At 37.5% G+C, this 10,749-nt stretch overlaps 4 protein-coding genes across 4 annotated transcripts; 2 read left to right on the top strand and 2 right to left on the bottom strand.

Moving 5' to 3' along the window:
- Positions 1–527: 527 nt before the first annotated feature.
- Positions 528–1,247, bottom strand: MONOS_3954 (uncharacterized protein; the record flags this gene model as incomplete). Its single annotated transcript, XM_067873987.1, has 1 exon — positions 528–1,247. The coding sequence occupies one exon, from the start codon at positions 1,245–1,247 to the stop codon at positions 528–530; it is 720 nt and encodes a 239-aa protein (XP_067722014.1).
- Positions 1,248–5,444: 4,197 nt separating this feature from the next.
- On the top strand, positions 5,445–5,804 carry MONOS_3953 (uncharacterized protein; the record flags this gene model as incomplete). Its single annotated transcript, XM_067873986.1, has 1 exon — positions 5,445–5,804. One exon carries the CDS (start codon positions 5,445–5,447, stop codon positions 5,802–5,804), a length of 360 nt encoding a protein of 119 aa, XP_067722013.1.
- Positions 5,805–6,555: 751 nt separating this feature from the next.
- On the top strand, positions 6,556–7,345 carry MONOS_3952 (uncharacterized protein; the record flags this gene model as incomplete). Its single annotated transcript, XM_067873985.1, has 2 exons — positions 6,556–6,791; positions 7,039–7,345. 2 exons carry the CDS (start codon positions 6,556–6,558, stop codon positions 7,343–7,345), a joined length of 543 nt encoding a protein of 180 aa, XP_067722012.1.
- A 102-nt stretch (positions 7,346–7,447) lies between these two features.
- On the bottom strand, positions 7,448–8,846 carry MONOS_3951 (uncharacterized protein; the record flags this gene model as incomplete). Its single annotated transcript, XM_067873984.1, has 2 exons — positions 7,448–8,286; positions 8,343–8,846. The coding sequence occupies 2 exons, from the start codon at positions 8,844–8,846 to the stop codon at positions 7,522–7,524; spliced, it is 1,269 nt and encodes a 422-aa protein (XP_067722011.1). The 3' UTR covers positions 7,448–7,521.
- Positions 8,847–10,749: the final 1,903 nt, after the last annotated feature.

The raw sequence follows: 10,749 nt of genomic DNA, 5'->3' as shown, positions 1-10,749 counted from the left end.
CAACTTATTTATTTTCCTCCACATGCATTCTCTTGACTTTTTCATCATCTTCTTCTCGTAATTGAAATCAACAAACGTTGTTCTTTTCATTTATTTTTCTGTTTTTGAATGTTAATGTTTTTTCATCCATTTCTTTTTCTGATGTTTCTTTCTCTCTCTCTCTTTCTCTTCAATATTATCTTTTTCTTTCAACTGATTGTCTTCTTTTGTTCTTCTTTTCTCATATTTTCTGACTTTAACTTTCGACGCTCTTTCTTCCGCTAATGCTGTGAATTCTGCTGCTGCTTCTTCTGCGGTCGTTTTATTGTTGCGTAGCTGTTCCTTCAAATACATTCGTGTACAGAAGACATCAGAAGATGCGCAATATTTGAAGGTTTGTTTCTCTTCATTATATTTTTTCATCGTTTGATATTTCGCTTTTATGTATTCTTTCAATTCTTCATTCTTTTCGCACATCATCCACGATCCATCTTGGATATATCTTGTCATTCTTGCATCTGGTTTTCTTTCTGTTTCTAAGAATGTGTTCATTCTTTCTTTTTCTCTTTCATAAATTCTTTATATGGATCTTTATTTCTTTCTTCAAAGTTCTTGAAAAATATTCCATGAAAAGCTTCAAGACCAAACAACGTTCTGTCCATGTCTGGCTGTGCTCCGTCTTCCGTTTCTGACAAAAGCCTCGTCGACGCCAGTGCTCTCCTCGCAACCTTTTTGATGTATCCCATCTGGGCTAGCCTGTATGGCACCCAGCCCGCGATGAGTGCGGTGCTTTCTAAAACTGCCTTCTGTGCTTGAGGGTCGCTCTTGCTCTTTATCAGAGCAGAGCAGATGAATCCACTCCGCAAGGAGTGGAAGCTGAAAAGAGAGCGCGGATAACCGGCGTTTTTCGCTCTCTCTTTGAAGCGTTCCCTCATTGCATCAGTCGACAGTGGCCATACTGGCTTGGATTTGTCAACTGCGTTGCTCTTCTCCATCCACTCCGACAACTTCACTCCAGTACTTTTCTTCAAGTACTTGGAAAACCAGAATACAGCATCTCCATCATCTTCCTTCTCTTCATCTCCTTCTATTGTAACTTCATGCCCCCATGTGGAACTTCCCTTTGTTCTGTTGTACCGCAAGGTGCACAGAATCTTCTTTGTTTCCTCTGATATTGTCACCCTCATAATATCAGAGAGAAGCATGCTGGACACAGTGATTGCTCGTGCCCCAGTTTGCACGGCAATCAGGTACAAAGAAGCCTCCATCTCTTTGTGCCTGAAATAGTTTGGAATGAAGTGGATAATTCTCTTAACATCTTGGATCAATGCTGGCTCTCTTTCCTTTCCTTTCACTTTCACATCCTTCTGAGTTCGGAGAAAGCGAATTCCATCGTTCATCGCTGCAATTGTTTGCTTATTCAGTTTCTTTCCTCTTTTAGCAATGTTTATTCTTTTGACTGACGGAACTATCACATGGATGATGGATGTGAGAGAATATGCGCACTCCTTGCTCAGGAACAGCACAAACCCTCTCCCAATGAGGGGATGCAGAGGCCACACAGGATACTTAATCAGTAAACTCCATCTTCCAAGCAGCCTCTCCACCCACGCATGCTTTCTTCTGGTAGCTTCTGACCAGAGGGGAGCAGGTTGAAGATACTCTCTTGCTTTTTCTGTCCCCACTCGGAGCGCAGCAAGATCCATTCTTGTGGGCCTCCAGTACTTTGATGATTCGCATAGCCATTCAGTTGAGGATGGAGAAGTGAGAGGAGGGGGAAGAGGTGGAAAGAAGCTTTGTGATTGAGCTGATGTTTCTTCAACGATCAGTGAAGGTGAAGTGAATAATGTGCTGGATGAAGCTGAGGATTGTGAAGAATTTGAATTTGAATGAGATGTGAGACTTTTTTGATGTTGTGACGTTTGTGTTGTGAGTACCTCGTCTTGATCTTGGTTCTGATCAAGGTTTGATAATACTTTTGCAAGTTCATTTTCATTTAATGTTTTTATTTTGAGATTCTCATCAAGTGGGAATATTTCATCTTCAAGTTCTTCTTCTTCCGAACTGTCGCTAATGAATGACTCTTCCGAATCATCATCATTTTCTTTTGTTTTTTCTTTTGTTTTGTTTTCATACACTTGATTTTCAATACTTATTGTTTCAACATGTGGAGTATTATGTTCAAACAAAAAGCATTTTTCATATATTTTTCTATTTGTTGTGGGAGTTGATGTGATATCAAAAGAAGGAGAAGAAGAAGAAAATGAAAGATGTGATATTTCTTTTTCATTTGTTTTATTATATATTTTTTCTTGTGTTTTTCTTTTTTTCAGTCCACATCTGCAGGAAGAATGCATTGAGTCTGATGCCGGAGAAGAAACGCATGAAGAAGAAAGCGAAGATAAAAGTGGAGAAGAGGTTTGAAGTGAGTGTTTGTTTTTTGGTGTTAATATTTGTTTCATGAATTGCAACATTTGATTGCAAACATCTTCTCTTCTAATAAAATCATCATCAGACTGAGAAGATGTATCAATAGAAGTATTTTTTAACATATGATGTTGTGAGTTCTGTTGGTAAAAATGCACAAAAAAAGTGTAAAAACAATTTAATTGCAAAAATATTCAAAAATACTCAAACATTTTGAATTTGTTTTTTATCATTATTTTCGACACATGCGGTGTGAACATCATCATTTTCATTCTGTAAAATGTTGTGTTTTGTTTTGTTTCATAATTTGATTAATGTGAATAATGTGAAAGAAAAATTACAAACAAGAAAAGCATTATTTTGCGTATTATTCTGTTCATCGTTAACAGATGAAGGTAATTCTTTGGATAAGACGGGAGTCAAAATTGAAAAATTCGATTCCTTCGAAAGCTGAGGTGTCAAAACAGATTCCATTTCGTGCAACGAATAAATATTTCAAATTTACTCTTGAAAATATTTGTTATGGTTATGTTTAGATCATGTTGCGAAAAAGTCATTTTTGGAACATTTTTTCGAAAATGCTTGAATTGTTTAGATTAACGAAAATAATGTAAAAATATCATAATATCAACATGTTTGGACTCTTAATTCTCTTTAATTCCAGGGTTTTACCCCACGTTGGTGACCCTAACCCTAACCGTGGATGAAGAAATATGGAATGAATTGAAAGTTTTATGAATAATCCTCCTCCTTGATTTGTTTATGAACGATTTGCAAAGTGAAGAGTCAGATTAGCCCACACAGCGTGTGGAGAGCGGATAGCTCTGCTGGATCAGCAGAAGAGCGTGAGGCAGAGCAAATCACATGCAGTTTTCTTTTCCACGCCTCGATGAAGTGAGAGTGGTTTTTCTTTCTGCTCCAAGATTACTCGCCTCACCGGACCCCTGCACGGACTGCAGGTGAGAGCTCCGAGGGGCAATGTCCCCTGCCCTCTGGTTTTTGAGACAATGGCAAAAGGCGAAGTCGGTGGTGAAGTGAAGCGGACAATGCATTATTTTATAAAACTATTTTTAATGTTATTGTTGAGTTTTTTCTCGCCTCTTTTTCCATGTCATTTTGCGGAAAGCGAAGTTTTCACTCAAACCGCCCATTAATCGTGATCAATTCTCATTATCTCAGAGCAAACCTGTCTCACTGCGTTTTTATTATCAAAGTTTTCTGATTTTTGCAAAACAGTTAATAAATAATTGACAAAACAAAAACAAACAGTGACAAAGCAAAATATAATTATATGGCAAAATTTTTTTGAAAAGTTCCTCGACTTTAATTTTGTCCCACAAAAGATCACAAATGATCAATAAACATTGATCATTCCGTTCCCATCATATATGGTTCTTTATTTCTTATTGTTATTTATAAGACAAATTATAGAATATAAAGCTTCAATTTCATTTATTTCATATAAACTTTTAACTAACTTTTCATTATTTTATTTAAAAAATATCTATTTGTTGATATTTGAAACAAACTTATGATAAGTTTTTATTCTTTCATTTTCATATCATCAGTTTGAAGATTCATTTTAATTTTTTGAATAATAACAAATTTTTAAACATTTCAAAGTGTTGAAAAATAAAAAAGTGAAAAGTGGTGTATCTTGATGAAATTTTTTGAAAGTTAATGATTATGAAAATATAAACATTTTAATGCTCATGAATGAAAAATTTTATAAAAGAATTTTAATAAATATATCGATTTCTTGTGTTACTTAAAAACTGAATATAGTGTGCATTTAGATATCAAAAGGAATTGATATTAAAAACTCAAAATGATCCTTTTGTGATTTTATTCAAAAAAATGATAATCACATCTTTTGTCGAGGTTATTTTCATTTATAATTTTTGCTCATTTTTTTCTCTTTTCACTTTAAGACATAACAAGGAGAAATAATGTTTTAAATGTTCACATAGCTCGAAAACTGCGAGCATTGGTGGCTGATCGATATTTCTGATCCTGATGTGAATACTGTGTTTCTGTAATCGAAGGAGCTGCAGATTGACGTGATGGTGAATATGCAAAGGCTCATGGAGGCTGGTCATGAGCAGCAGTAGTCGCTTCGCCATGAACCTTTATCACTTCCTTGTCCTCATCTTTTTCTACTGAAGCAGCGCTTTGATCTGCCTTTCCATTCCGGAGGCGGAGAAACGAGGAGAAGAAGGCAGAAGGGGATGAGCAGTCATCTCCATCCACCACACATACAGTCGACCCTTCGGATGAATCTGTTGTAGCTGCATCTTTTACGTTAGACAAAAAACTTTACCACAACGTGAGGTGGCTGAGGACTGACGTGCTTTGGGCAGCTGTGTTGTTGTCGCTTCCATCTTCGCAATCACTTCAATCACTTCTGCAAGCACTCAGAGGTTTCAATGTTGGCTTGCTGTGCTCAGCTGAACAGAACGTGCTGTGCCCGTTCAATGTGTGATGCTTTCCATTCCACTTCTGGCTATGCTCCCGTTTCTTGAGGACTTGCCGAGAAAGAAGTCGTCGAAGAAGCAGTTATTAACAGCGGTAAATGTGGATGCGTTCCTGCCAATCTGCAATCCGCCTGATTCATCACTGGCTTCATTGGCCATTGAATGGCTATTGAACAGATAGAAGCAGTCGAGGCATGCGGAGTGATGAAGCTGGACAACAAAATGAGGAGGGGGATGGTTGCAGTGAATGAAGTGGGAGAGATTGCGGAGATGGTGCTGGAGGCGGTGGGGCTGAGGGGCTGATGATGGAAGATGTGGTTCTGTCGCCTGAAGCGATTGTGCCGAATTTGCTGGAAGAAAGATAAGAAGAAGAAGTTGGAAAGGAAAAGGAGGCGAATCGGATGAGCGGGCTGGCAGAGCAGATGGAGGAGAAGGCCAATATCATCTGGATGAATCAGAGGAAGATTCTGGAGCTGAGCGAGAAGCACAACACAGAGGTGAAGCAGGTGAAGCAGGTGAAGGAGAAGAAGTGCTAGGCACAGCAAGGAGGAGTGGTGAGCGTGGATGGCAAGTGGAAACTGGCTGGTCGGAGGGGAGGTTACAATTGCCATATCTTCTTCATTAATTTGTGCGTATAATGGGGTGGTTCCATCTTTGGCTTTGTTGATTCTGCCGTTGGGGCTGTGCGAAAAGTGCAAGGAGAAGTTAACAGAGATCAACAAAAATGGAAGTGCTGTGATTCTTGGGCCAGACCTGAATGGGAATGGGGTTGTTGCAAAAGTGGGGAGCAGGGTGAGTGTTGCGAGAAAAATAAACAGCGATGGTGGAGGAGGTGGTGGAAGAGCAGATGCAACGGTGCAGCAGATGATGAACAAGATGGAGAACGAAAATGAAGATGCTGATGGAGCTGTTGAAAGTGAATAAGCAGACTACATGCGAGCAGAAGGCGCTGTTCAAGGAGGCGATTGAGAATCAGAAGAAGGGCGAGACAATCAGGAAGGTGATGATCCACGGGGGAGAAGCCATTCTAGTGGAACATTGCAGAGATGTGGCTGTTTGGGAGGTTTGTGAGGGAGGAATTCAACGAAGATAAGCTGTCATTCTTCTTGCTCTTTGACACGGTGCTTGAAAGGGCAGAGGAGATGAAGATCAAGATGTTTTTTGGTGGAGCTTGAGAAGATACAGTCAAAGATGGGAGTGGCAGATGCGTCTGTGTCTCTGGGGATTCTGCTGAATAACAACTGGGCAGAAGAAAAAATGATGAAAGGAGGCAATGAAGACGTTATATGATGCCATATGTTCTGGTGATGCATTGGCTTTTTCGTCAACGATATCAGGTGCATCACAAATTCAGAGCTGGAATCTCTTTTCTCTCTGTGTGTGTGTGTGCTATCCGCAGACGTCACAGGCGCTGTCGCAACAATCCTTCTGAGATGCATCCCATCTGTCGAGGTGCTTTCTGCCATCATTTACATCTATACTGGATGTGTTCCAGACCAACGATTTCTTCACACGGTATCTGATGCATCAAGATGTGTGCGATGCTGCCAACTGCAGATCTCCTCCATTCCTGTCACAGAACAGCTCAGTTGTGAAGACAGTCAGCCTGCGCTGGACGATCAGGTGCAGGTGCTTTCGTGTGTGTCAACGGGGGCAGGGCTGAATCGAAGTGTTGATGCTGGTGCAGTCGGCTGTGGGTGCTGTTCCGGATGGTGATGATGCTGGTGCAGCTCGTGGGGCGGCAGCTGTAATGCGAACGAGGTGGGTCGGCCAATCTGCTTTGGGGGTGCTGCTGGGGAACGGGCAGCGTGTGGAGCAGTTCCACAAGCCAATGGCACGGCAGAGTAAGGGAAGGGAAAAGGGGTCGATGTCTTGTCATGCATCATCAGCATTGTCATCCTCTCAGCTGTCGTAATCTTCTTTTCCTTATTCTTCTTCTTCTTCAATATCTTCGAACTTTTTTTCTCTTTTCTTTTTGAAATGGATTCACTTTTTCTCCAAATGTTTCTTCTCTTCCATTCATTTTAATCTTTCGCTCTTTCGATCCTGTTTCTTTTCTCATTTATTTTCTTTTAAAGTATTGTTAAAAACAAATAAATAGTAAATCATACTTATGAATGAATCATCTTCTCTTAAAAGATTACTGAATAAAATGCAGAAAATTAAAAAGAAGAAGAAGGAAAAGAGAGAGAAATGAAGAAGATGAAGAAGATGAAGAAGATGAAGAGGATGAAGATGATGAAGAAAATGAAGAGGATGATAATGAAGAAGAAATAGAAGAAAAAGAAAAAGAAGGAGAAGGAGAAGGAGAAGGAGAAGGAGAAGGAGAAGGAGAAGGAGAAGGAGAAGGAGAAGGAGAAGGAGAAGGAGAAGGAGAAGGAGAAGGAGAAGGAGAAGGAGAAGGAGAAGGAGAAGGAGAAGGAGAAGGAGTAATTGTTGTTGTTGTTGTTGAAGGATGTAGATGAAGAATGAATTGGCATTGCCCGTTCCGATAAAAAAGATTCTTTTCGGATTGTTATCAAATTCTCCCTCTCTTCTTCTTCTTCTTCTTCTTCTTCTTCTTCTTCTTTTGTTTCCTTTCTTTTTCTGACTTAGCAAATTCAATTTCCGAAGAGTCAGAAATAGAAAAAGTGTTTTTGATTCAAACATTTATAAAATAATCAGAAATATGCAACGATAAATAATCATGATATTTTTCGTTGAGAAAATCAAATGTTTCATAAAGGCTTGCGATAGTATCCTCGTATCCTTCTTCTTCCATCTTTTCGAATATCTCCATTTTCGTTGCCTTTCTATTCACTTCTTCCATTTCATTATCTGTCTTTTCTTTCAATCTTTCAGAAACATTCAAAAAGAAGTTAAAGCTTTCATGTGCCACGCCTTCATTCAACGTTGATTGCCAAATCTCCTCCAAAACAGCATCAACGGCCTCACTCTCCAACAGCACATCAATTTTCACTGCTCTAATTTTTGCATCAATTTGAAGAATATAAATGCATCGCTCGCAAATATCTCTATAATTATCCTTTGCTTCTCGAAAAACCTGAACAACACTGCTGATAAGTCCAACGAATTCTTCATTCCACAATTGACAACTACTAACAAATATCTCAAGTGTTTGGATCCATCCCCGAATTACTAGCAATTCATTCGCTTCTTCTTTGCTCGTTTCCTCAAATTTATTCTTCCAATTCAAGCGCTTTGTCAGCTCTTCCAGTTCTCTTGCTGCTTCTCTCGCAAAGTGTAATTCATTCACAATCACTTCATTCAAGCTTTTGTCTTTGTCCAATCTGTAAATCAAAAAACCCCAAGCAGACTGATAGGCAAGTCGTGTCAGATTGTGATGTTCCTGATGATATTGGATTATCTCTTTGATTTCATTCAAATACAGTTCTTTTGGCACTTCCTAACAAAAATCGGAAAAAATCAATAACTTCAAAAATGAAATAGAAATAAACATACACTTAATACAATATTGCTCAAAGCCAGCAAAACCATTTCCACTTCTTTTTGAACTTCCTCGGTTTCCTCTTTGACCGATGCAACTTTCAGAAAGCAAGGCACGCAAATTAAAAGTAATTCCGAAGAAACCTCGGGGCTCAATAAAAGATAGCATTCGCAAAGATCAGCCAGTAACTTTTCGTTCTTTCCTTCTTTTTTCTTATTTTCGTTAAAAATCATCTTTTCAAATCTTTTGTTCAACGAAGAAATGAAAATTTTAATATCAAAATTTCTTTTCAGCGCATCGCAATATCCTGCATGCTTCAGCGGCAAAAGTGCATTTTCCATTGTCATTTTCTTTTCATCAATCATTTTGTATATTTTGTCGAACATTCTTGTTGTGAAAACTGATTCAAATTCTTTCTTATTCATTCCATCAATAATTTCATTCATCTCTTCAATTTTCTTTCTCTGCTCGCTTTCTGGACAATGCTCCAACTGATCAAACAATTCTTCCCCGATCATCAAAAATCATAAAACATGTATTCTTTGAAAATAAATAATTAGTGTTTACAAACTTGAAAATATCTCAACACATGACGGCTCCAGAACATCATCACTGGATTTATCTTCATCACACGTTTCCATTCTGCTCATATCATTCAAAGATCAATTTGAAACAAAGCATCACATTCAATGAAAATATCACAAAAAGCAGAAAACATCTTTCATGATTGACAAAGAAAGATAAAGGACAAACCCAATTCCTTTTACTAGTTAAAAAACTATATGTTAAAAAAGAAATCACAAAGAAGCCAACGAGAAAGTCTGTATCAATTCAAATACGAAAGAGTTTAATTTCTGTCTGATCGAACTAACAATAATTCATTTCATGGAAATGGATTGAATTTCGAATGAAAACTTGAACGAATTGAAAAATAACCCACATGTTTGAAGTTGAATATTAAAAAAATATCTATTTCAACATTCTGAGTGCAATTAAGAAGGGAAAATTTTGTGCTTTTTTGAACTTTACAAAAAAGTGACAAAAAAGCAACAATTTTAACATTAAACTGTTCACTTAAGCATTGTTGCAAATTAAAATTCAAACATAAATATTGCACTTATTTCCCTCACATTAAGAGTTATCTGGAAGCTTTCCTTGTTAGAAATGATTTTTTCTGTTATTTCAGAGTGTTTGCTGGTTTCCGTGAATGTTTCAAATTTAATGTGTTGAGAAACGTTTTGAGATATCAGGATGATTTTATAAATAGTTCGCTTCTTGAATGGGTTGTTCAGGATGAAGGAGGATTGATGAAGTAATCAAGCTTTCATCAATTCACTTTTTTTTGATATTTGGGAGAATGATTACCGAACGCATAAGAGAATTTATCAAGGCAACAATGAGCAACATTGTTAATCGAGCATTGAAAGAGATTCTATTCCAAAAGGCTATGAGGTTGAGTGAAGAAAAAAGAATTTGAGATGGCAAAGAAAGATTAATGCAATATGCGGAACCAAACACAAGCAGGATTTTGAATTCATTTCAACACATTTATCGTTTGATGGTGATTTCCTCCAAACGTGTATTTTTCATTTAAGACGCTTGTTGTATTTAGTTGAAACGCATCATTTTGGGTTGTTTTGATGGTTATTGTAGATTCACCGATTTCGGAGTGGATTTCGAGACAAACCTTGAAGCCACATGGAAGAAGAAGAAACGAATCAAAAAGACAGAATAGATAACGATAGAAATGTTTGATTTAATTAAAGTGTGTTATCCAATTTATTGCTGCATTTGCAATGTTTTTTTTTTGAAAAATTAACAAAAGAAAAAGAAAGAAAGAAAGAGATCATCAAAAATAAAAATAAATGCAACATTTTTTGCAATGATAATTTCTAATTTTTTTCTTTCCATTCTATCTCTTTTTTACTTTCTCTTTTAGTGTTGCACAGAAGTTCTTTAAACTTCAGTTAATAAAAAATAAACGACAGGGAAGAAATGTTCAAAGGCAGATTTCTTCAATCAGAGAGGCAAGAAGACGAGTTTTCTTATAAAAAGGTTTTCCTCATTTTAGAATTGCATTTTTGGTAAAATTTTCTTCTTTTTCTTTGTATTCTTTTATAATATATTGATTTCTTTCATTCATTCTTTTTAACTTCACTCAAAAACGGATTTGTCTTTGCAGATCAATCGCCAATTCAATCTCAGCAACTTGCAGTAACTTATGAAGGCATTCACCCTTATCGTGCTCGTCGGCTCACGCTTCTCAGCATTTGCCTTTGGATGTGTCTTTCTTGTTTCTTTCCATCCAAAATCCTTGAATCGCTCAGAAAATAACTGGAGAGAATTCAAATTGAAGAAGGCAGACGCAAACTCATTGGAGATGTTTCTGCAGTCAGCCGAGTCTGCTTGCAGATGAGAAGG

This window comes from Monocercomonoides exilis (genome assembly GCF_001643675.1).
Source record: "Monocercomonoides exilis strain PA203 chromosome Unknown scaffold44-821271, whole genome shotgun sequence".
NCBI classification, from domain to species: domain Eukaryota; phylum Preaxostyla; order Oxymonadida; family Polymastigidae; genus Monocercomonoides; species Monocercomonoides exilis.
This window is presented reverse-complemented; position numbering and strand designations above follow the sequence as displayed.